Genomic DNA, 27,009 nt, shown 5'->3' with positions numbered 1-27,009 from the left:
CCTGCCTAACATAAGCGAGGAGTAAATTTTTGACCGAAAGCCGACTGCTGTGTATTTATTGCCAAATAATCATTTTTTTAGTTTCATCAAGAGCTAATTCTTAGACAAAATGTTGATTACATTTTATTCATGTCTGAAATAATGTTTTTTCACATTAAAAGTGTTGTATCCCAACTAATTTTTTAGACTGATGATTTTTTTATTCAAGTTGAGCTCATATGCTGATGATCATGGTGACAAGCCAGCACATGGAAGAGAGAGGGTGAAAGATTTCTTCTTTGACTACTCCTATTGGTCATTTGATTCAAATGCAATGCATTTTGCAAGCCAGCAGCAGGTAAGGCATCACAAACAAATATACATCTTCAAAGTGTTCTATAGCTTTGAGAAATGCACAATTATGCAATATTTTTAACCAGATGGTTATGATTAAACTACCAGCCCCCGATTAAAAAGATACCAAAGACATGTTTGTTCTTTGTTACTTAGCTTTCAGCATAAGCACATCTTATTTCCTGTGGACTACATTTGTTTATTTTTTGCTATTTCTACCCAACAAAGCAGTGTCAAATTACAAACAATCACTTTTGGCTACAGGAACTAGAAGGTGCTTTACTAAACCTAATGACCATTTCATTTTTTTGGGTCTTTAAAAAATACACCAGCTGACTTTAAGGTATCATTGAAAACCTGAATTATGCCAATATCTACCAATAATAATGTCTTTACTTTAGACAGTCAACATTAAAACGATAAGATTTATTTCTCAATTTATAAGCTTTAATGTAGGGCCTTTGCAGGATATTGTACTCAAGTAAGTGTTCAGGTCCTATTTGTCAACCATCATTTATTTGCTGACAAGTCTGAAATTTGCAGATGAAGCCCCCATTCAAGGAATAAATTCCTTGATTTTTGCAAAGGTATTTTTTAAATGGGTACGATAGCCCCTACAACCCATTGTAGCCACAGCCCTGTTTGAATTTATTCCTCAAGCTGTAGCCTTAGAGCACTGTCAACAGTTTGACTTCTCCTCAAAAATCTAGCAACTCTATTGATTGGTTTAATGATGAGTTTTAAATTTTACTCCTCAATGCATCACCCATATCTGTTTCTGTTTAATTAAAAAGCAAATGTTAAAGTACTTATATGTTTATGAAACTTGTATTCTTTTGCAGGTGTTCTCAGACCTGGGAAAAGGTGTGTTGGAAGCTGCCTCTGAAGGCTATAATGCATGTATTTTTGCATATGGGCAAACTGGATCAGGAAAAACACATACAATGATGGGACAACCTGTAAGTTAATGGTGTAGTTGCTTTCTCTATCTCAATTTAATAGCCTTTTCAGTTTAAGTAAAAACTAAGTAGAGTTTCTTAACCAAAAATCAGCAGATATAGTGAAAAATGTTTTTGATGACTTTATCCTTAATTGAATGAATAAAAATCTTGGTAATTGAAGGATGTAGATATGGGGTACACTAAGACTTTTTTACAAGCCTCTTTTTTGCTAACTATTTTTTTCTTTTGGGATGCTAAAGCAGATTGAGCCTCCATCACTTCAATTAAATACTGTTATTTGCAACTTTGGAGTAAGTCTAGGTTACATTTTTAAATGAGAATCCATCGTTGTTTACTGAATCATGTAAATGAAAAATAATTTTATTCTTTCCCTTTGAATGTACACCAATTCATTACAAAAAGGGGGTATATATTCAAACGATTACCCAAAGAAGACCATAACCACCAAAAGCCCTGCTACCCCAAGAATTGTTAATTATAAATCACTTCCTTGATTGCGTAAACAGTACACAACAATGCCCAAAAGAATTGATTATTTTATCTTTATAAATCAAATAATTATTGCTGTATTTTAAAGTCTTATGAAATGCTGTATTCTTTTTACATTTTTGTTGATAATAAGACATCTTTTTCTTCCACTTTTTCTAAAATTCTTAAAGGTTTTAATTTCCTTTGTAATTTCATAGACATTTTGTATAAAAATTTTGCTTTAAATTTTGTTCTGCAGGGAAACGTTGGACTCATTCCAAGGATATGCGAGGTTCGTTCTCCAGACAATATTTTTGTTCATTTCTAAACAATCTCTAATTGTATATTTTTTGGAGAGCTATAATCTTTAAGGGGTTTGTAAACCTGCAAAAATCAGCAGGAACTATGCGTTCTAAAACTCATTTACTTACTAAGCTAATGGTGGGGGGTGTTTCAGTGCTTCAATATAGTCTACCAAGATTTCTACTGCGTACTAAGCTTTAATGTTAACTGACTACAGAAATCGGCCTAAGCCAAGAAAACTAGAACAGATTCACAGTCGTTGATTTTCTAATCCATTCTGTTGTGGTGCATTTCGATGAAACTAGAAATCTTGCAAGATAACATGACTCAAAATTACCCTGAAAAGATACTGAACGTTTTAGAATTGCCTAGTTTTAAATATAAGCTAGTGCCAGTTCAGCTAAAGCCGCCAGTATTTTGTTTTCAGCTGCAAGCGATTAGAGAATTCCTTTTTTCTTGGCTTTAACATTTTTCGGCAGCGAAATATGGCCCTAAGGTTTCAAAGGTCATGGTGTACATGGATATAGAGAGCTGCTTGGTTTTTATATTGATTTATCTATTGGGCATTCATCATTGTCACCAAACGGAAGCTGTTTTTTTTGAGCTGACAAAATAATTATTTTTGAAGCTACGCCCGTTTTACTGTTAGGAGACGCTCTTTTACCAGCTATGAACCCCAATTTTACCACTACTGAACGCCATTGACCCATGTTTGGCTACATAAAGAATTACATCACAAAGAAAACTTAGTTAAACTACAGTAAAAGCCCAATTTTTGTTGTGATATAATCGGGCACTATTTTGTCCATCTGAAATCATTACAAACTGGAGAATGGAACAAAACATTATATATAAATAGCAGATATTATGCATTGATTGTTAAGCTGATTTCGAGCCAAGTGTACCAAAATACAGAACCTGACTTGCTGCAATGAAACCTCCATTAACTGATGATGGACATCTCCAGCCCAAAGACAAATGATTTTGCTACAAAGACATTTTCATTGGTCAAACCCTTGTAGAAACAATATCATTAATACTTCTGTTGAGAATGACCCAATAAACATCTTTTTCACGTAGGGTCTTTTTCATCAAATGCGGAAATGTGGAGATGATGGTATTTCGTTCAGAACCGAAGTAAGGTATGTTTATCACAATCTCAATCTTAAAGGTATTTTCAAAATTGCATTATACCAAGAAACGAGCATGCTGTGTTTTATACGGTTTCTAGAAAGATTTCAACATTATTATTTTTTGCAGCTATTTAGAGATTTACAACGAAAAAGTACGAGATTTACTCAGACCTCAGTCTAAAAGAGGTACTACCTCATACACATTGAAAGTAAGAGAGCATCCCAAAGAAGGACCTTATGTACAAGGTGAGTTACGTTTTCTGTGGCGATTTAGAAAATTTGTTTCTGTTTCAACATTTTTTCTTGCTCAATGTCATACCGGTCTTCCAACAGATATACAGTTCTAGATCTTTTCTGCCATTCAATTCAGTCTAGGACCATGAAAGAGTGAATGCTAGCTTTTGGACTTTTTATTGATAAAATCAGAGGTGGGCAGTTACTATAGGTATAATTCAAATGGCTTTTAGTTTGCCAATGTATGTAAAATCTTTAAAGAAAAGCAAATTTTCTTTTCCAAAAGCTTCGAAGTCCGTTTAATGCCTGTTTATGATGAAACTTTTTATCATGATTAGTGGTTTGGTTTGTCCTTATTTGTTTCAAAAAACGAATGAAGCTGGCGACCTTTTGCTCATTTTAAGCCGAACTATGGTAGTTTTGACTTGGTTACAAAGGCCATCAAAATTATTTGCCCCCTAGCCATCCCAGAATTCAATGCGTTTCAAAATGGCAACTGGATCAGGAAATGGTCTATCGACATATTTTCAGCTATGCCTGTAATGGCTCATGACAACAAAATATTCTTTATTAATACTTTGAATTTGCTTGACCCCGGATAGTAGAGATTGAGCCACTTGCCATTGAAAGTATGGCGTGAAAATGCCCGGGAGCTTAGTTACCATGTGTACACCCTTATTTTGAAAGATCTTGTAAGTGCTGTTTATGTTTACGACCAAACCAAACATATTGGCTGGAAAATACACCATGAAGCGTTTCTAAATCATATTTGCCCTAATTGACTGAAACTTCGACATTTTTAACTATCCTTTTAGAAATCAGAGCAAAAGTTATCAATCTTTCATAAAATTACTTTTCGGTCTGTAGCAATATGCGTTTTTGCAGGTCTTTCAAAGCACCTCGTAAATGACTATGAAGCTGTAGAGACTCTGATGGCTCAAGGGAATTCACTGAGGTAAAGATGTAATTAGAATCAAATCTAAAATCAAATCTTAAATCAAAGGTAAAATCTATAAATCTATCATTTATACAAACGCTGCAACATTCTAAGAACTGTGCAAAATTTTAGCTTTCCACGAAGAACAGGGAGAAGCACTTGGAGATTGGATTCAGTTGTAATTTTCTGCCATTATTTAAACCTCTAATTTAGAACGGTTTTGTACCTTTGGACTTTAGTACGATCTACTATCAAGCCCTATTTTAATTGAAATAATTCCATTCTGCTAGGAGGGTGTGTGGGTTTTTTAAAGGGGGGGGGGGGTTAAGTTGACTTTTTACTCTGTAAAATATATTTCATTTTCTCGTAATGGTGCCCTTGTGGTGTCCATATTTGCAGTTATTATTTCAGATGATGATACAATGTTTTAGCCAGTTTTGGTTTTTCAGCCAATCTTCTATAGATTAATATCAAGGCATTAATCTAATTTTTCCTCTTCCGTTAAAGAACAACAGCATCTACGAACATGAATGACACAAGTAGCCGATCTCACGCCATTTTTACTTTGAGCTACACTCAGGTACATGAATTCTGTTTAGAAGACTAGGCCTGGTCTCCAGCCACTTTCATTATTTCTAAAAAGCCACATATTTGCTCTTTAGAGCTAATTCATTTGCTTCTTAGTATTATGGAAAAGACTTATCTTGCACAATTTCTATTTCACCCACTTCTCCCCCCCCCCCCTCCCCTATAACGTAACGAGATTTGTTATAACCCAATTGATTCCGGTCAGATAGTTATGATATTTATCATAAAAGAACCAATATAGGGAAGATTCTTGGGGAGAGAGGAAAGTACTTTAAGGAACAGGGAGTTCCAGTGACGTTTGGTGTTATAAACCTTTCACTGAGACATTATTTTGCTTCATTATCCCATCTTTGTTTATATTATCCTTTTACTTGCAACTCATCTTACAAGCTATAAAATATTATTATAATTTCTTTTCAATTTTTCTCGTTTTTTTGCTGTATATGTATCTGTATGCTGTATCTACTCTTACATATTTGTTACGTAGGAAAAACTGGAATTTTGCTAGCGTTATATGATTTAATAGATAGTCATTATTTTGCAGGCTAAATTTTACCATGACATGCCGAGTGAGACTACGAGTAAAATAAATCTGGTTGATCTTGCTGGAAGGTGTTGTAATATTTGAAATTGCATTTACATTAATTCGTTATTTATACTCGAGCCTGTGTCAGAAAAGTTTTAATGATAAATAATTTCTTGAGAAACCTGTTCCAGCTAAATTTTAACCACGAACAGCCTAGCCTATCACATCGAAAAACAGTCCTTTTTGAGCCTATCACAACGAAAAACAGTCATTTTTGTGCAATTTGCAACATGTTATTCAATGTCACCAAATCCAAAATGGCTGCCAGATTACAAATTACCCAGCTTCATTTCTAATAGCTTGTGTGTCCAAATGCTGAACTGACCGCTATTTATTAACGACCAGCGTTTGAACTGAACTGGCCGGCGTTTAAGCTCTATTCATTTACCATGCTCAAATTATTACTCACAGTGAAAGAGCTGACGCAACAGGTGCCACTGGAGTGAGGCTAAAAGAAGGAGGCAACATTAACAAATCACTAGTTACTCTTGGCTCTGTCATATCTTCCCTAGGTATGCTCTTCGTTCTTCTTTTATTGTTCTTCTTGCTCTATCATTTCTTGTTTTATTCATTATATCACCTTTCTAGTCATAAACTACAACAAAGTTCCACGTGTATGCATTGGTGCTCTGTAACAATTGTTTTGCGAATAATAAATACTGAAATGTTGGTACATATTTTGGTATTGCAGATAACCAATATGAAACGCCGTGTAGCCTTTATTCTCAAGCCCCGCCGTGTAGCCTTTATTCTAAAGCCCCGCCGTGTAGGCTTTATTCTGGTCCTTTAGCTAGAACGTTCTATCAAGGCGACACTACCTTCTTTTGTCTACTTGCTTCTAACTTTTATCTACCAAAGCTACCTTGTATGAAAACAATTTTAAATTAATTTTTGAGGCGAATTAATTATTTTAATTTCTTTTAGCTGAATCATCTACAAACCCGAATAAGAAGCATTTATTTATTCCATATCGAGATTCAGTTCTGACTTGGCTACTTAAAGATAGTCTTGGTGGAAATTCGAAAACTATTATGATTGCAAGTATGCGATTTTCATTCTCAGCTGAAAATGGTTATTTCACAACAATTTCATTTATCTAAAATAGCAATAATGCGAGATATCTCCTTTGAAGATCTCAAGACATCCGGTGCTTCTCCCCATACTTATATGACCTGCCTTCTTCCTATACCCTAATGATTTGCCTTCTTCCCTCACCCATAAATTTTCTTCTTCCTTAACCAATCAACCAGTTTTCTTCCCATATACGTATAATTTGCCTTCTTCTTTTACCCTTATGACTTGCCTTCTTCCAAAACCGTTTAATTTGCCTTCTTCCCTTACCCTTATGATTTGCCTTCTTCTCTTGCCCATAAAATTTTCTTTCTCCTTAACCAATTAACCTGCCTTCTTCCCATACCCGTTTGATTTGCCTTCTTCTCTTCCTCGTAAAATTGCCTTCTCCCCTTGCCAATATGCCTTTCGGAAGCCAAATGTAAAATCAGCTTTTAAAAATGTGTCGTTTCGCATTTTCATTATAGTTCAAATCATTTTACCTTTTCATCATGGTATTCACAAGACTTTTCACAACTTCCAATTTCTTTTAAAAAATATTTCAAATCTCCTTAAAGAATCATTTCTCCAATGGAAGCCTTCGTGTGATTTATGTAGCTAAAAAGACATAGATGCAAATAGGCCGGATGTTTTTTAAAATTTTTGACATACATTGCTATGAGGATACTTGGTTGATAATTGCTAGTTACTAAGGTAAAGAAATATGTTTTCCCAGTCTTGCGTATAACTTTGGTTTTTCAATTGAACAGCCATATCTCCAGCTGATTGCAACTATGCAGAAACATTGAGTACTCTTCGTTATGCAAACAGAGCAAAGAATATAATTAACAAACCAACTGTGAATGAGGTGAATGGTCCTTTTTTGTTTCATTTTTTACAGTTGTCATCTGAGCACCTCTGACGTTCTTTGTACTCTTAAAATAGAAAGTACAAATCAATAGACAAGTCAGAAGCAAATGTTTTTTGAGTTTCAAAAATTACATAAGGTGTCTCCTGTATCAACATAGGCGTCAAATCTTGATTGGCTGCGAAAGGAATTGCCAAAGCGTGTGTCGAGGAGGCTTGTAGGCACATTTGCAGTGTTGGCTTTTTCGCCATCTCGTTTTGGCCCACAAGCCTCCTCGACACTGTGAAGCCCACCACAGTTTATATTGATACAAGTTTATCAGTTTTATTGATAAATGGCATTAAAAGCATTATGATGCCCTGCGATCATCTCCACTAGCACAATACGAGTAGCTGATATTCTGCATTTTTTCATCTTTTCATACAACTGTCCAATAAACGATATTTTTTACTCCATTTAATGATTGTATTAACCGTCTTCAGCTTGTATTTTCTTAAGATTAGCTTGTAAATGGCTTTGAAAAAAGCAAACATTTAGTAAACTAAAGCTTTTCGTCTGACACTCTTCAGAGTATAAAATGTCAGAACACTAATCGAAAACTCTACGCTAGGAAATATATATACCCAGTTGTGGATCGAAATAGGCCAATCAGAAACACGAGCACATGACTGTATAGGTTGACCAATCAGTGCCGCTTGCCTATTGAGAATGTTACCAGTGGAGTCCTAAGGTGAAAACGAACTCCTGTTGTCTACACAGTAGCGGTTTTTTCGTGCTTATGTAGATAGATTCTAAAACTGCTAGGTGGAACGACGATCGGGCTTTACCAATAATCCGAAACATGTCGCCATTATATTTTTTGCACAATCTGGGTTTTCTAGTAAATGCTGTCCGATAGCAGAATCGCAGGATATACCACCCATGTTCAATCATGTTGAGTGGTAATGTAGATGAAGAGAAATCATGACTATCTTTAATTTTTTGTCACTGTTCGTTCACAGGATCCAAATGTAAAACTTATCCGAGACCTGAGAGCCGAAATCGACACACTGAAAAATATGCTGCATCTGGTATGTTATTTTCCTTTTCACTAGTTTTGTAAGAGGTAGGTAAAATTTACCGCTTACATTCCCCAGGTTCATAAAACGCAGTGCCAATTCTTTTTTCATTACTGTGAAAGTATTAAAATTGTATATTTATCATTTTGACAACATTTTCCTCATGGGTAGTTCGTATATGCTACATTAAATGTATTAATAGTTGATATTGTTAAATTCTCGTGAAACTATTTATTTTCTATTTGTATGATTTAATAACAAAATATCATATATCCGATAAAAAATATTTATCTTGTATGATACTAATGAACATCATTTTAACATTGAAATGTCATTATTTTTAAGAGAAACTACTTCTGTTGAATGGTTTACATTGTATAATTTTGACAACAAGCTATCATTAAATTTGAAAGAGTATGTTTCCATTCTATGATTCATGCTTCTATGATTTACATTAGTGTAATTTCACATCAAAATACAATAATATTTTAGAGACAATATTAATCGATATTATAGATATTGTATTTTAGAGACAATATTAATCGAAAGAGATTATTTTATACGATTTATATTAGTACGTTTTTAGCATGAAATGTCATATACTAGGATGCTCTTAGTGATGCCGAGAAAGCAGCTGCTAAAAAACTCTCAGAAAATGAAGAGCGATTGGTTGAATTGACAGACAAGTGGAAAGACAGGTGGAAGGAAACACAGAAGATTATGCAGGTTGGTTGCAATTGGACTTGTTAATCGCTGAGGTTTATTATTTAATTTCCTAAGCGTTGTCATCTGACAAACAACAGTCTCTCTACAGAGAATTTAGGAAGGGTAAACAGCGGCTTCAGCTGTAGCCTGTTGTTGAAAAAATTTAGAAACGTTGGTACGACATACGATCACAGTTTTGAAACGTGGATCTCAGGGGTGGACACTTGGTAAAATATTGGGGCAAGCCTATTGTCTTGCCAAGATGACGTCATATTTTCCCATTGTTTTAGAATCAAAGACTATTGTCCTCCAAAATATTGGGGGCGACCGCATCCTACTTGCCCCCTCACCCGCAATTTTCTGCCATTGGTGGGTATGACCTGCAAGACAGAATGTTCTATCCTAAAGCCTCAACATGGTGATAATTATAGTATACGCTTATTTGAAAGAACAGCTAAGAGAATTGCTTCAGTGCCTCTTTCATTTCAATGAACCCACCATATGGTATTTTACTTGAATTTTCATTTATTGTCAGATACTTTGTCAATATGTTAACTTTTTCAGTATTACTCTAGCTGAAAATTAGTATTACGATAGCTTTTGCATGGAGCCCTTTCTATAATTTCCGGTTGTAGGAAAGCATCAGGCAAAAAACGGTTCTGCAAACTATGATGGCGTTCAGCCATAGATCAACATATACTCAAGAACCCATAGTCCTTAAAGTGAAAAAGTGATTAAAATTTTAAAATTAAGCATAGTCGTCTTCCGATCTGATTTGTTTGTAACACGTCTACTTCGAAACGAAGGATCCGTACTTGTGTAGACAGAAATTCTGTCGCCGATGAGTCCAGAACAAGTAACTTATCAAACACGGCATTCTTCCGCTATTCTTTTGACCCGCATCTGGATATAAATTTCTGTTTGCCTTTTGTCACAATACGACGTTTATACAAGTATATAAGTATGCTATTTTCCCTCTTTTTCGTTCTATCTTAAAAAATATGGTTTTGGAGGGCCCTCTTCTTTCTTTCCTTCTCTATAAAATCAAGTTATATTTTTTTATTCCTGGTATGTCACGGATAGGCCATTAGTATATACATATGCATATTTCATGAATTTTTTATATGATAATTCAAAACAACAACCCATGGTTAGAATTTGATATATCCTTAGATAAAACAAGTATTTATAGTTTTTGTAACTAACTAGTATATAAGATACCGGTTTCCTTTTTGCATAAGCTCCTTTCTTGAAGAAATAAAGGTAGTTTTCTCGCGAAAAATTCCTTTTTAGTTTCAGTATGGAGGTCAAGTGACTCCACTAGGTGTATAAGTGTGACGCCAAATAGCTTACTTGCAAATTCTTTCTACTTTCATCAAATTAATGATAGCTCTTTTCAGTGATATGGTTTTTACAAATTTAAATGTCAAATTTGATTCTTTAAAATCTTGCCACTTGAAAACATGTCATTGTTTCGCTTACTTGCAAATTCTTTCTACTTTCATCACATTAATTATGGCTCTTTTTAGTGATATGATTTTTATAAATTTATTTGTCAAATTTAATTCTATAAAATCTTGCCACTTGAAAACATGTCATTGTTTCGCTTCTCTTCGGAATATCTTCAGTGGAAAGTTCAGACGAGATTTTATCAGCAGAAATGTTACAGCTTTTCAATGGACACAATTTTAATGGACACAAAGCTACTGATATGGACTCCATAATCCAAAAAGGTGTTGCATATTTAACTCAATTTAGGGTGCGACTAAGCAATCTTAATTTCCATAAATTCAAGCATAATTTCAAGGACACAGTAAACCCACTGTGTCGAACAAACGATGACATAGAAGATACGGACCACTTCTTGCTACTGTGCTGTTCCTTCTAAAAAGCTTATGGAAACCTTTTAGATGACAATAGATTCCAAATCCTTTTATATGGAAATAAATATTTGCCTTGGAAGCTAATAAGCTAATTTTAAATCTCAGTATCTTTTCGAAACTAAACGCTTCGACCAAAGACCAACCTCATAGATCAATCCACACCTCCCCTTGTATCTTTCAGTATTTATAAGTAAGAATGTGTCTCTTTTTACCCTCTATGCTATGGCCCCGGTATAGTCACAGTTGATGCTCTCCAGAGAATCGTTTTTGTGGTGTATGCAGTGTGAAGTTAATATTGTAATGTTTTGAATAAATTAACATATTATGACGTAACGGTACTTAGAGGGAGTTGTAGAGCTCGAGGCGAGGGAGTAAAACGTGTTACATGTGAGCACATGATTAGGCCTTTTTTAACAACATAACAAATATTATCTCAATTACTCGACTTATAACTTGTATGGAATGTATAGAAAAAGTTTATTCATGTGAGTGACTTAAACCGCAGAGGTCCTTGGATCTATAGTCAGCGCCCTAGCCACTGAGTCATCCTCACACCAATTCTGGTACTTATAATACCTGAATAGGTTTGTCTTACTTTTGTTATTATGCTTTGTTTAGGAGAGGGAGCTTGCATTGAAAAAACATGAAGAAATTGGGATCAGAATGGACTCAGAATTACCACATCTAGTTGCATTAGAAGATGACCTTCTAAGCACTGGAATTCTTCTCTACCACTTAAAGGTATTTCCTATACCACTTACTTTTTAAGTTGGAGAGAAGGCTAAAGTAACAATGGACTCGAAAGAAGATTTAATTTTAACGCACTACCTTTCAGTAATGGTTGAATCTTAATGCAGTTCAGTGTAAACGGGACCAAGGTTTAGAAATCACGATTTGTTGGCGCGTTTTTCACGAGTAAAATCAAAAGCCCCCTCAAATAGTCCTGAACCTTGGTCCCGTTTACCAAAGCCCTGAACATTTGATCGATGGTATTGCATTGTTTACACATTAGCAAAATTTTCAAATACTACACTTGATTATGTCTGTAAAAAAAGGTTAGGAAATTTCCTTTTGAATTGATTCTATCGCATAGGGATTAAAGTTATTGCAGCGAAATGAATCCTTCTAATAGTAGGTCTGTTAGCTAGGCCATTCTTTGATAATACATTGTGTGCAGGTGGCATGATTGCTAAGAGGAATTCCATCAAGCTACCAAGACTATGCTCACAATGCGTAGATAGCAAGTGAAAATAAATACATATCGCAACTCAGATGTTGAAAGGATAAGCTATGATTCTTATCAACAGTAAAACATTTATATTGCTAGGAAGGAAAGACTAATATCGGTACCAGAGATGCAGATGTCAAACCGGATCTCGGTAAGTTAAACATCCTTCGTGTTCAGATTTTGATTTTGATCGAATGGCAACAGTTTCAACAGCCCTAAGTATTCGTCTAGATTTAGCCAAATAAGCTTTTGTTCTGTAAACATTTGCCAATCATGAATATTGCTTCGAATTTTCTTGCTTTTATCAACAATCAGACTGTTGTTATCCTTACGTTTTGTATCTTTTGAATCTTTTTATAAATTTTAACCGATCTAGGTCTGAAGATCAATGACTAATTTTTCCCCTGATATTTTTTGTTATACATAACATGCCAAGGCATGCTGAAAGAATCCTTAGATGAAATTTCTTCGGTTTTCTTTCTCTGTAGGTTACATAATTGGTTAATTTCATGATTTGTAGGTCTGTAAGTTGAAAAGAGTCAATGGTTTGATGTTGCATCATAAAATACGTTAGAAATATGTTCAATCTCTAGTCTAAGCTGTTGTCGAAATATTTCTTCCTCTCTTTTGAAAGAAGATAACCTCCGTGATGCATCAGTGATGAGTTTGAATGGCTTTATTATTTGTTTGATTAGCAGTTTATTCTAGCAGTAAATAAATGATTCCGTAGAGGCAACAAGGCCTATTCCGTATACTTTTCACAATCGAATTGTTTTATAGAAGCCTTTACAGAAGCGCACTTCAAGATTTGTATGTGTAAAAGATAATAGTTAATGTACAAAGTACAATAAAAGATTCAAGAACCATAGACGGACGGACGTCGAAACAGTGGACAAATTTGTCTGTCTCACCATTTATTTCATGCTGTTAGAACCTTTGGATAAATATCCAAACAACAGACACCTCCCTTGAAGGAACAGTTCCTGCTCTGGTGGAAAATGTGTCTGCCATATAGAGGTTTTACTCTAAATTTCCTTGTCCCTGTTTGCCAGAATAGAATTTAGCACCATTTGATTATGGTCTCTTTTAATCCATCCCGAGATGATAATTAACCACAGAGTGTTTTTAGTAAATCTTTTCTGGTTGACAGTGTTTGGCTGAAATGAAATAAATCTGTGACACTGACCACAAAAAATACAAATTGTATTTGCAAAGAGTTTTCTTTGATTAGACTTAAGTCCTTCTTGTAATGAACTGCTGAGACGGTCACCAGCTAAACCTTATTTAATCTCGTCATTGGCTTATTGGATTGATGAAGTCTTAACAGTGCTTGTACATCTAGAAAATTTCTTAAGCTTTATCATTTTTGTTCTTAAGCACCAGAAAAATCCTGCCAACTTTTCCCTTTTCTTTTACTTCGCAAGAGAATTAAAAAACTAAGAAGGATTCAGAAGCAGTAATCAAATAATTGTCACGATAACAGTGTAAAGTTATGATCTTTTAACGTCATTTATGTTTTTAATGGTTTATCTTGGAATTATTTGACGCCAGTAATTTTTAAAAAGCTGGTGTGCTGCATACACGCTTCCTCGCGCGTAAGCATAGTTTGCCAAAGCTGTTGAACAATCTCTTCAATGTGTTGAATCTTTTTATCGAAATTTTTTTTTGAAGCTTTACACTGGGAACAAAAGTAGGATGTTGTTTTGGTTTCTAAGAACTGACCTCTTTCTGAAAGTTGTGTGCAAGCTACTTTAGATGTAGAGGCTCTGCTTGCTTCTCTCGTGTTCCGAATCCATCCTTCCCCATTTTTGTCATACATAGAAAAATGTTTGTTTATAAACTCAGTCCCGAATTCCATCAAGGAGGCTACACTTACAAAAGGAAACAACTTGGAGATTGTTTGTCAAAGTATATAGTGCGTTTACCCAAGTAACCTACCATTTGTTATAAATATTTCATATATCGATCACTCTATATGATGCTGTGTTTACATCCACAGTGCTAACCGGTCCTGATGTTGAGAATGAGCACTGTAGTATTGAAAACCAAAATGGCTTTGTTATTCTTGACCCAAAGCCTGGCGCCCTGTGTTCTGTTAACGGCAACCACGTAACCACCAGGACAAGATTGCAGCAAGGTATGGTCGCTTCTAGTAAATTAACCCATTTCTAGCTCAAAGGCAGTTTGTCCCGCAAATTATGGAGGAGTTCGTCTAAATTGCCATTGGTTTGATATTGTTACTTTATCCAATCAGCAACGCAAATTAATCCCAGCGACTTCTCAGTTGCGAACAAGCCTAATGTCAACGTAAAGGGTTGACTGTTGGAACACAGTGCCTTTAACTATTGATGAACAAATGTCAAATAATAAACATCAGCTGACTGATTTAGGCCTATATATTGGCCGCCAATAAATTCTTGCTTTCGTGCTATTATAAAATGTAGCAGCGTTGAAGGCTTATCACAGTGCACCAAATTGTTGGTGATTATTTGCTACAATAATTTCCAAATTAATTTCAGTCAGAAAACCAGGTACAGAATAGCAAAAGAATCAAACCTTTTTATTGAAGAGAGAGCGGAAATGCAATGACTATGGTATAGATAGCATGGGACAGAAAGCTTAAACATGGGACAGAACTGTTGAAACATTTCCCAAAAAGGCGTAAAACCACTACTGATTTTAAACTCAGTAAAAATTGTTAAGTAAACTACAGATTGATTAGACAAAATGTATAATTTCAAACCTTATATATTACATGTCATGTTTCTCTTTTTTAGCTATACCCTATATCGTTTCATCTCAAGATAAACTCAAGTAGTTACAAGTTATTCATGACAATTATTCGTTCATTTGTCAATAATCGCATTATTTGTTTCTCTTAGGCGATGTTGTAATTCTTGGAAGGACCAATCTTTTTCGTTTCAATCACCCAGCCGAAGCCCAAGAGTTACGAGAGAAGCGGAAAGTAAGTCTGCCGCAAATCGTTACTGACGAATTCGTTATGACAGCAAAACGAGCAATCTTTTAGTTTTCTACTTTTTAAGATAAGGACAATAACCTTTCCGAAGTAATTGGTTTCTGTAAATAGTTAGTTTATTTGTATCATCGTTGAGCTAGCAAAATTTGTTTCTTTGCATTGCTTTTTGCTATGAATGCTCAGGCGAGCGAATTTTCCTCTATTTTGCATTTTGTGGTTCTTGTCATCACACTTTCAACTACGATCAGTCAAAATTTGTTTCTGGCTGGCTTATGTCTACTTGAATCGATACCAAAATCCAAAAAGTTTGTTATTTTGCATTGTTGACACATTGATACATTGTGCAACATGGGTCAATCTGATTAACCACAATCCCAGACTTCTGTATTTCACTTCTTAGTTCTGTAGACAATTTTCCCTGATTTTTAGTTCAAGTGTTTTACTTCTTTATTGTTTTCTTCTTAATCTAGTCTTTTGGTGGCGGGCTTCCTAATATCTCAATGGCTGCAAAGTTTGGCAGCGAGCAGGATTTACTCCAGAAGTTAAGATCAAGGTATTATTTGCTGTTAGAAGGAGTTTTGTCTCGCTGCTTTTTAAAGTCGTTTCCTTAATGTAGCCAGATTCAACAACATAAACCTTTGAGAAACTTTCCTGTTCATAATTTGAAAGTCAAGTCAAGTTTACGGACATTCTGTTCCTAAATTCATATTTTAGTCTGAAGACCATTTTTCGTAGCCTTAAGTCTGAAGATATACTGGGGAGCTTGGAGTAAGAGAGAGACCACCCCAGTAGATCAGGCTTTTATAACTGCGGGACCGTTTATTAAATTATATGAATTCTATTCAGAGCACATATACATAGAATCGATCATCGCATACACGCCACATTTAGTGTATGTTTAGTCCGTGTCACATCAGTTGAGAAAGAGTAGTCTGTGATGCAGATGAGAGTCTGTTTCGCCGCGTTTGCTTCCATCCACAGTCATCATTGTCTTTTTTGTTTCATTGCTAGTGCGCATGACAGCAGGGAAAAGAGAGAAGAAGAGCTTGCCAAGCAGTTAGAAGAAGCAAGGTAAATCTATTCGTATTGATAGATCACCTTTCTTCTACGTTTAACGACTACGTTTAACGAGGGCCGTCTTCTTCTTTTGCCTGAAAAGGCCCTTGATGTCCTGACATGACTTGTTGTCATTCCTTTTATTTTCAAAATTATCTCTTCATTTGAATTCATATCGGAAGATTACGCAGGAAACTGACAATAATCAATTTTATCTCATTGCGCTTTGGATTTTTGAGTATGGTATCCTTCTTCTGAAACTTCCTTCGTTGGAAAGGGGACACTTTCTTACCGCAGAGGGCATAAGATTAAAGGTATTTTTATTCTTTTTAGAAAAGATCTTGAAAGGCAGAAACAAGATGAAGAGAGAAGAATAGAGGAAGCGAAGTACGTCAGAATCGAAGTAGATTTGATATAAAGTTTTATAATCGAAAAATTAATTTGAGTTTATTGCACATAGACAAGCACAATAAAAAAATTCTGGGTTTGTTTTGTCAGCCATCATTAACTTTGTCTTCGGACAGCGAGGAATAATGTTTTTGGATCGACAAAGCAGATCTCCTTGCAAGTAAAAAGAAAAGTATTTTATAGTATTTTTTATGGAATTGGTGATCTTTTCTTTAATAAAATAAGAAACTTGAATATATACATGTTTCTCAAAAGTTAACCTCAAATACAGCAGTTAAGAAAAAACTTGTACTCAGTCACAATATCTCACAGCTATGCAAGCAGATACGTTAGGTTTCAGCACTGTAATCTGCATATCCTTTTCTGTCTGTCACGAGCAAGGCTGGCTGGCCTGCTTTTTTCTACTATTCAATATGCAGATTTCCATTTTTCTAACTGTAGGAATGAATTCACCCGTCAGATACGAGATGAGTCAAGGAGACTTGAAGAGACAAGGTAACACTGAACCAGTTTTTTTCTTAGCGTGATCTCGTTCAAAATCCAACTTTGTCAATGTTTCAAGATGTTTTTCAAGAAAAGCTGGGCTGATTTATATAAAGCTAATAAATGTTTTTGTCATGTTTTTGACAACAAAATATAATGATTTTGTTGTCTAGTATCATTTCAGAGGTTCCGCTCATTTTAGAAGCATCCTCTGCCCTACACCTCACTAGATCTGATATAATGATAATAAAAATGATGACAATGTTTATACAGGAAGCTCTCATCACCGAAGTGTTTTTCAGAAAGGTCCTGTTAAAATTAAATGGGTAATACTACATAAATTTAAAATAAAAATACCATTTTGAAGTTAAAAGAAGTTGTTAATATTCACAATAATCAGGGAAATTGTCCCAATTATATTATTGTGTGTTATTAAAAATTTACAATAATTTGTGAAATAGAGATAGAAAAAATTGAAAATTATCTCATAAAAGTCTTTTAAAAGCATAAATTAACGTATTTATCTGCATAACTAATGCGCTACACTCTCAATACAGTATTAGTATACTGTCTCAATGGGGTATGTTAATGGACTCAAACATGCAATCCTTTGCTATAGAATCGATGCAGCACCAGCACCTGGTTGTTATTTGATAGCACTAGATTGAAGAATTGTAGCACTAGATTGACTTTGAATATTTAAGAAGTTATTCTTGCTTTTCTTATGTGTTTGAACAATGCTGTTTTTGAATTTTCTAGGAGAGAGTTACAACGACAACAGAGAGCACGGTACAAAGACTCACAGACAGCCGAGGAAATAAGGTTTGCCTCGAAATTTTTTCAAGGGCCTGTTGTTAATTCTCCAGCTTCATCAGCAGTCTTCTTCTGCTTGTTAATTCCTCAGCAGTTATTTTCAGGTTACTTTGAATTTAACATTTATACTTACAGGGAAATGATTACTGCATGTTCCTGTTTTATATTCATTATCAAATTTCCTAGATTTGTAGCTCGCTAAATTTGTCATTGGATATTTGCTGTGGAATAATTACGTTATGTTCGCCCATTTTATGTTTTTATGGAACTCTTCAAGAATCAGCTGCATTTTGATGTTATTTCTTATCATCTTCTTTGCATATCTCCATTGCCTGAAACCTTGGGCAGACAGTATTTAGATTTTTTACCCTCTCTATTCCTCTCTAATTCAATTTTGGTATGTCTGATGTTGAATTGCGTACAACTAAACTTTTCATAAGAGAAGAAGGGCCGAGTTTTCAGTTTATTTGCATGCTACCTTGTAATACGCGTTAGTCGTAACACCTTTGTCTTGTTTGTAGCTTCATCATAAGCGCAATACATCGCTACTGTTTTAATGAATGAAGTTAAAAAAATATTGAAATACTTTTTAAAAGGATTGTTCCTGGCCCTTCGTTGATGTTAAAAATATAATTGATTTAAATTGCTACTTTTTGAAGACTTCTAATGTGCTATTTACGGTTGATGTGTGCTGTTACTCATTTCCGCCTATGTTTCAGACAAATGATAGCCGAGCTGGAGGAAAGGTATCACGAATCAGAAACAAGAAGAGTGCAAAAGGAAGATCAGCTCAAAGAAGAAGTTAGCGCGAAAGAACATTTGATTAAAGAACAAGAACAGAAGCTGAAGACATTGCAGACAGTTTATACGGAGTCAAAAGACAGTTCTGACTTGCAGATCAAGGGAATGGTGGAGCATTTTTTAGATATGAGAACAGCAGAAACAGCAAGAATGAAAGTGAAGATGAAAGAAGTCATACAACAGGAGTCTAAAGACCTCTCGAGCAGGGATATTGCAGAGAAGAAGATAGAAATGAAAAAATTGTGGATTTCAGAATCTGAGAAAGTATTGGGTCAAGAGAAAGTTGTTTCTGATCTACAAAATAAGTTGCATGAGATGATTGATAAGTTTGAAGATGAAAGTAGTATAAGTGACGAGGATAAGATCGAGTTTGAATATCAAAAGAGACAAACGGAAGAAAAACTGGCCGCAGCCCATGAAGCTGTGGAAGAGCTAAAGGCAGACAGGGAGCGTGCTTTAAGTGTATACAAAAATGATTATAGAAATAGATTTGACTTGCTGTGCTGGGAGAGAGAAAAAGAAGAGGAGAAAGTAGAAGCAAAAAAATTATACCTTCGCCAACAGATAAATCGTCAGATGCAGGCATTAGAAACTACTGTTGACAGCTTGCAAAGTAGTAAGGAGGCGTATGATAAACTAGTAGAAGTTGAGGAGCAATACTTAAAAGATAATAAAGTAGCAATGGAAACGCGCCGGCAAGTACTCAAGGATAAATGCGAGACAATGCAGAAAGGATTGGATGAGGAGATACGGAATTTCCAGGAACACGACAAGCTTTCGAAGCAGGAAATAGAAAGTGGAAGATCAACAATTGAAGAACTGAAATTGGATTTAGGAAGATTTGTGATTGATTTGAAACATAGTGGTATTGAAAATGATTCTGCGAAAGCTCAGATTGATGCAAAGGAAAGCGAAATTGCAGATATGGAATCGAATCTAAAGGATTTAGAGAAAAAACGTACATCAGAAAGATTGGAAAATGAAGAAAAGGTGCAAGACAAACTTCACGTAATGAATATGGTAAATGTTGAATTTGAGGATGAGGTAAAGAACTCAAATAGGAGTTATACTGACATGGAACAAATTTCGCGAGAGAAGATACTGCTCCAGCAGGAGAATGTAGACGATGCAGAAAAACAACTGCTACAATGTAAAAATAACTTAGATCGAAATGAAGAAAGATTACAAGAATTACAAAAATTGGAAGAAGGTATGATAGCAAAAGCAGACAATGAACTTTTATTTATTGCATACTTGTTAGAAAAAGACTTAGAAGAAAAGGGTAAAATGGATGAATTTGAAGTAATACATAAGTGTAAGGAAAATGTAGAGAATATAGCAACTGAATACAAACAAGAAGTTTCGAAATTACAAAAACAGGCAGAAGATCAGCTGAAGCCAATGGTTTTACAGAGAGAAAAGGCACAGGTTGTTTTGGAAGATCTGGTCAGGTCAAGGGGAATAAGTGAAGTTGCTTTGAACGAAGTCAAAGAACAGTTTCAGAAGGAGCGCGCTGAGGAAATTTCAAATATCGAAAAGCTTAAGGAAAAGTTAGCTGATCTTGAGGAAGAGACCAGCCTCTCATTGAGTTTAGGTAGAGATGAGATTTCTTACGCTGGCCATTCAGATGTTCTAAATGTGAATCGAATTTTGGAAAAAGAGCGACAAAGGTAGGATTTTGTATATGGAACCTAATAAGTGAAATGTTTAAGCATCTAGTGTTTTTCTTAGAGCCAGTAGACAAATTGAAATTGTGTCCTATAGAGTAGTAAAGTGATGGCATCATAAAGATCTGTTTTTTTTAATTCTGAGTACATGAGCAGAAAGAACACTATAAAACATGATTGTTACCATTTCATACTTGCAGTCATAACCATATCTGCCCAGAGAGTTCGCTTGTTGAGTGAAAAGCCATTTGCCACACTCTGCCCCAGACAGAATGGGTTAGTATGTTCTCCGTGAGCTGGTTTAATCAGGACCAATGTAGAAGTTGTTCCATACAAAACCTTAATGTTAGTAAGTAACAGATAAGGCGGTGGTAGGTTACAACCAAGGCGATTTCTTTTCATCAGGAACTGTCCCATGGTAGAGAGAGCACCCTTGAAATCTTTACTTCTTCAGATTGGCAAGTAAAGCAAGATTATGTTATAAGCGAAATTTTAGGTTTGATTTTGTGATGGCTCGTCTTGAAGACTAAGAATACCTAAAAAGATCATTTTATACCTGTATGAAAATCTCAGAATCAGGTAAAATGCGAAACAACAAATATAAAAAGGTCCAACGCGAGAAAATTTTTTGTTGTAACACAAATATGCATGTAGGCTAAAAAGATCGATGGAGTAATATTTTTGCCCAGCAAACAGGATTTCCTCACTATCTTCTTGGCTTTATGTTATTCCTACTGTCCATTTTTATACAATTTCCACATAGCAGAATTCTGATACCTGATGAATGACCTACATCAGGAAAGTCTAGGTAACTCAACCCTCCAAGAGACAGATAGCGAATTTTCAAGTTATTTGAGGTTTTAACGAATTGAAAAGAAATGCAAAAATATTACCCGTTTATGAAAGTTCATGTTAATGGTGAGTTCGAGTTATCAGATGGTATTTTCTTCACAGCACGTCTTTTTTGTGAATTATTTCCCAGTGGGATAGGCGGCTCTTACAGGAAATAGCCTATGTGCGGAGGCAGCAATTTCATTACAGAAGCACACCTTTATTGCAGAAGTGACCATTTCTATATTAAAATTGTGAAATTTTCTGTTAGCGGAAAATATCCCACCGCGACAAGCATTTTTTTCTCTCGAATTTTCACGTATACCTACTGAGAATTCCTGAACAAAATCAGTTTCCTGTTGAATAAAAACATCTAGCAGGATCAACGCTAAGCGACAAAAAGAACATACTACAAGAAGAAATGTTGTTGTAACACGAATATGCATGAAGATAAAATCATTAATGATTTAAAGTTCTTCCATGACAAACGGAAGCTGTGATAAAATTGTGAGATTTTCTTTTAGCGAAAAACATCTCATCCGCCAACAACAAGTTGTTCTTTTTTAGGAAGTTAAAGCAGATGCAATTATCATAGTTATTACTTTATAACTAATTTATTGTAAGAAATAATCGAGTTTCTGCTTGACTTTATATGATCATATTTTCCATTCACTCAGTGTACGAACGATATGCATATTCATATTTCATAGATTGTGTGGTTTCGCAATTTTTATATTGTTAAAGCTTCAAGTCTTGCCAGATTGAAGTATTCGATTTAAGAACAAAATGATATATTGACGAAATCAAGTGTTTTCCAAGTTCCTTTGAAAAGAAAATATTATAAAAGGTACTTAGCACGATAAAGGTGATACCCCCTTCATATCCCTTGATGCTTTGCAGGTAATTACTCAGATCCGAGCCCAAGATATTGATCCAAACTTTCAGATTAAATGATGTAATAATCAAAATAACCCATTGCCCTAATCTATTGCTTAGAAGTTTGGGTTCTCCTTTCTTTCACATCCAGATTTACAAACGCAATGTTGATTTTTTCAAGTTGTAGGTATAAAAACATTTTCTGATTATATTCGACAAGATTTAGTCAGTCAGAACACGATGTTTCTTGAACTGTATACACATCTACCTTGTTTTGCAGACTTAGCGATGAAATGGAACTGAAACTGAAGGATGCTGAGTCAAAATGGGCCTCAGAATTCGATTCACTGAAGATGGCTGAGTCGGAAGCATTAGCTGCACTAGAGCAGCAAAAAGAAGCTCTTGTAAAGGAGCTAGAGAGTGTAAGTGCTGAAACGGTAATTGTTTTTATTAACGTTTGGATACCTGATACGTAGCTACAATACCTACCACAAGTCTTCCTTTTCAAGAGCAAATTCAGCACACCCCCTGGGGACAATATTTGTTTTCTAGTAAACGGCATTGTAGATTAGAAAGTTCCTTTTCTCACATAACGACTAAAATATTTTTCCATTTTATCAAATATACTCTGAGGGTGAGGGCGGAAGTGTTAATACTTGGAAGCAGTATATAATTTATACAATTCTAGTTGCTTGGTGTTCCAGGTAATGTTGGCAGACGTTATATTAAACAATTCACTCGACTTTTCAACTTATTTTATTTCATCTTTCTCCATATATAGTTTTGAAATTTTTCTAAGAACTATAAGATTAGCTGAAGAGTCATAATTTTGTATAATTGGAACATATCTGGCCATTGATACATATTTGTCTTACTTTTTGTTGCCAACCTATTCAGGAGAGGCAGAAGTACCAGCAAGAGAAGCTAGAAAGGGAATCAAATGAATTGGATCGAATACGAGAGCTGGAGACAATTATTGTTGAAAAAGAAGGCCTTGTCGATAAAGTGAAACAGAGAGCTCAACAGGAAATCACCGAACTGAACGAACTACTGGATGAAAATAAAAGGTTTGCCGGACTTATAGATTTTTACGACGCATTTAGCTGCTTTACCTCCATGCCATATCGTTGTGATTTTCAGATATCCGGGTTAGATTTTGCGAATCCTTGTTGCTAATCGACGGCTCTTGATGTGAGAACTGTGTAGCTCCCGTTCATCTTTTTGCAGACTGTTAGTCATAATTTTGTAGATTTTGGAGTAATTTAGAGATTAGTTTGAGAGTACGTTCTCTAAAGAATAGAGAGACAGGTCACGTTAGAAGACACAATCGAGGAGTGATATGATTGAGAATAGTGCATGGTCCTAAATGGTTATGAATGAGTGCCCTAAATAGTTACTGAGTGGACTCTATCAACGTTTTGTAAGACCTGCTTTGTTCTATACACAAAATCGTGTATAGGCCTTCCTTCACGGCATCGAGCATTTTATGACGAACAGGAACAATGTTCATCACGAGGTCTATAGTAATGCAGTGGTATATAGACAGCATATTTTAGATTCAGGGACTCAGTTTCACAAACAAATATCCCATCGCCTTGTGTTCGTACGTCGAATGCACTTTTACGTAAATGGCCAAAAAGCTGAACGTTTTCCGTTGCTATTTCATAAAGCGTAATTTTTTTAAGATATGAATATGCAATGGGTCTGCACAAGAATTGTCTTATCTAGCCAGACAATACCCAAACAATGGCCATAAAATCTACATTTAAAATTGAAAATTTTTTAGAAAGTTGTGTCTCTTAAAGAGTTGTCAGGTATGATTGGCTCTTGGAGACTGGCTTATGGCAAAGATTGTAGCTACGTTTGAATGTCAGAGGCTGTTTTACCCTGTTGTTTGTAGATTTATAAACACATTTATATTTTTGTTTGTATTCGAATGTATTTCTTTTTTGTTCATGTTTTGATACAGTAGCTTAGAGTAGTACGGACGAAGTTAGTTAGATTTCTCAGAATATTAAGCGTTTTGACTTGACAGATATTTTTCGTCTAATTTTTTTAGGTAGTCGTTTGTCTTTTGAATTACATCCATAGTTTATTAGTAAATTAGAGTTCTTACGCTTGTAGTCATCTAGCGACGTGAGATTTTGCTATGGTAAGTATAACTTCATATATAGTATATATAATACTCATTCAGTTGCATTATACAAAGTTCTGTTTTGATCTTAATGGCTATCGAAAATATGTTTTGGCATTTTATATCAGTGGGTTTTGTGTATTTAGTATAATTTCGAAGTTGAGATAGTTTGTTTGTTTTATTTGTGCAGCAATTCTGTGGTTTGTTTGCTTTGAATCTGGTTTCGATAGATTGTAGGACGTTTCGTTAAAATGGATTGCAATTTTTCCTTTAGTCTATAATTTTATGAAATTTTGTCTTGATTTATTTTTTCAAAAAATCTATTGCCGTCGAAAATTCATGGCAGTTCTCTAGTTTTATTTTACACCTGCAGTGTATAATTGCCTGAAGTCTGTTTAAAGTTCTTAATATGCTCTCACGTCAAAGGAAATGAGAAAAACGGTCACTGTGAAACTTCCCCTCGACTTTTCCGTTATCTTGCTTTCCGGGATCTATCTGCATTGAAAAAATATATGCACACGGGTGATATTATGAGTTTGCTGAAAAAATAAACCAATTTTCTGTCTATACAATTGCTAAGAACTGGATTAAGGCTGTGGATTTGTAATTTTCGAAAAGTTAAATCGCTGAAAACATGAATTCACAGAAATATCCGCTTTTAAGCTGCCTAGTGAATGTTCCTGCTTTAATTTTTTAATATCTACTGTAACTGAGGAATGCAGCGAGTTTGAGGTTTGGTTTCCTCAAGGACATTACTGATGCAAGCCTTCCATAAAACATGAAATAAGTATTGCTTATTTCTAGACATGTATGGGAACACCGAACATCGAAACACTTGAACGATCTTTAAGATTAGTAATCCCTAATAGCCAGGTATTAATCACTTTAGCAAACCCAGGAATAGCCTATCTCAAGTCGATAATCAGCTATAGTTAGCTTGTAATCATTTATAGCAAGCTAGTAATCGTCCATAACCAGTCAGTAATCAGCCACTACCGACTTGTAATCATCTGAACCAAGCTAGTAATCACCCATGACTAGTCAGTAATCAGCCACTACCGACTTGTAATCATCTGAACCAAGCTAGTAATCGTCCATAACCAGTCAGTAATCAGCCACTACCGACTTGTAATCATCTGAACCAAGCTAGTAATCGTCCATAACCAGTCAGTAATCAGCCACTACCGACTTGTAATCATCTGAACCAAGCTAGTAATCACCCATGACTAGTCAGTAATCAGCCACTACCGACTTGGGATAATCTGAATCAAGCCTAGTAATCAACCATAACCAGTCAGTAATCAGCCACTACCGACTTGTAATCATCTGAACCAAGCTAGTAATCACCCATAACCAGTCAGTAATCAGCCACTACCGACTTGTAATCATCTGAACCAAGCTAGTAATCACCCATAACCAGTCAGTAATCAGCCATTACCGACTTGTAATCATCTTACCCAAGCTAGTAATCGTCCATAACCAGTCAGTAATCAGCCTCTACCGACTTGGGATAATCTGAATCAAGCCTAGTAATCAACCATAACCAATCATTAATCAGCCGTTACTGACTTGCATTCGTCTGAACCAAGCTAGTAATCGCCCATAACCAGTCAGTTATCATGATAATCTTTCATCAGAAAGTTGCAACTAGTTATCATCTGAAGCTATCTAGAAATCACCTATGTCAAGTATGTATTTTGCTGAGCCAAATTTAAAAAAAATTATTAAATTAACAATTGATGACTTCTTTTCGGTGAGTCATCTAATCGACCGGAAAGTATTCCTTTTTTCCATCAAAAACGGTTTTTACTCAGCCAAATTATGAAATAGCTAGTTTCAGAGAACCTGTTGGTATATAATGTTTATATTTGATCAGGTCAGTTAACTCTAGGGTGGAAGGATATCATGTAAGCTCGTGTAGAATTGAGGTGGATGAAAGTATTTCAATGTTGATGAAGTTGAGTGGAAGTTGAAGTTTTAAATCATGAATTTGATGAAGCCTTAATTTGAACACAAGTTTATTTATTTGACAGATAGTAAACGCAAAGTTCTCTGTTATACGGTGTAAACAATACAACAGCGATTGCTAAAAGTTTATTTTCTATCTAGGTCAATCCATTTTAATAAACCCATAGCACTGCTTATCTTAGCATAAACCTCTTAGCTGATTGTTTTTGTTTCAGGCAAATATACATGCTGCAAGAAAAGCTTGACAGATATGCATCAATGAATGTAAGTTTAGCCAATTAATCAAGTTGCAATTTTGATCTCAATAGTATTGTGTCACTAAGATATGGTCCTGTGAGATCCACCAAGAGTTTTTCAAGACCTGTCACGCAGGTCGAAAAGCGGTGTGTGAAAAAACTGTTCAATGCGAAAGAATTGCTTTACACCCTTTTTTCTTGAGTAAAGTTTCTGGTTTACAGTCAACAGCTGACAATTCATGCTTTCAAAAGAAGCAAAATTTGTAAAATACCCGAAGTTTACCGGAAAAGGAATGATAGTGTAAGAGAAGAATTTTGATCGAATTATAGAATTTTGATTAATAAAGTAGCTGAATCAATAGGCTTTAAACTGTTTTAAATATAGATTTCGTTTGTTCCAATTTCCTGAGTAACCTGTTCAGT

General features: G+C 35.1%; 1 protein-coding gene across 2 annotated transcripts in view; it reads left to right on the top strand.

Annotated features, from left to right (window-relative positions):
- LOC135688037 (uncharacterized) overlaps positions 1-27,009 on the top strand; it is a 35,912-nt gene that overhangs the window by 3,579 nt on the left and 5,324 nt on the right. The window contains exons 3-28 of one of the 2 annotated variants that reach the window (XM_065204727.2): positions 209-337; positions 1,176-1,292; positions 2,023-2,055; positions 3,147-3,208; positions 3,327-3,445; positions 4,319-4,388; positions 4,878-4,950; positions 5,503-5,570; positions 5,956-6,056; positions 6,469-6,585; positions 7,365-7,462; positions 8,464-8,532; positions 9,127-9,246; positions 11,727-11,849; positions 12,436-12,487; positions 14,336-14,473; positions 15,219-15,301; positions 15,784-15,866; positions 16,325-16,384; positions 16,703-16,756; positions 17,219-17,272; positions 18,020-18,082; positions 18,793-20,544; positions 22,529-22,685; positions 23,146-23,315; positions 26,566-26,614. In XM_065204727.2, coding sequence (XP_065060799.2) covers positions 209-337; positions 1,176-1,292; positions 2,023-2,055; positions 3,147-3,208; positions 3,327-3,445; positions 4,319-4,388; positions 4,878-4,950; positions 5,503-5,570; positions 5,956-6,056; positions 6,469-6,585; positions 7,365-7,462; positions 8,464-8,532; positions 9,127-9,246; positions 11,727-11,849; positions 12,436-12,487; positions 14,336-14,473; positions 15,219-15,301; positions 15,784-15,866; positions 16,325-16,384; positions 16,703-16,756; positions 17,219-17,272; positions 18,020-18,082; positions 18,793-20,544; positions 22,529-22,685; positions 23,146-23,315; positions 26,566-26,614 — 4,014 coding nt within the window. The remainder of the gene's footprint in view (positions 1-208; positions 338-1,175; positions 1,293-2,022; positions 2,056-3,146; positions 3,209-3,326; positions 3,446-4,318; positions 4,389-4,877; positions 4,951-5,502; positions 5,571-5,955; positions 6,057-6,468; positions 6,586-7,364; positions 7,463-8,463; positions 8,533-9,126; positions 9,247-11,726; positions 11,850-12,435; positions 12,488-14,335; positions 14,474-15,218; positions 15,302-15,783; positions 15,867-16,324; positions 16,385-16,702; positions 16,757-17,218; positions 17,273-18,019; positions 18,083-18,792; positions 20,545-22,528; positions 22,686-23,145; positions 23,316-26,565; positions 26,615-27,009) is intronic. The other variant, XM_065204735.2, reaches the window with a different exon arrangement.

This window comes from Rhopilema esculentum, chromosome 10 (genome assembly GCF_057945365.1).
Source record: "Rhopilema esculentum isolate cy_ngs chromosome 10, ASM5794536v1, whole genome shotgun sequence".
Lineage (NCBI taxonomy): Eukaryota > Metazoa > Cnidaria > Scyphozoa > Rhizostomeae > Rhizostomatidae > Rhopilema > Rhopilema esculentum.
This window is presented reverse-complemented; position numbering and strand designations above follow the sequence as displayed.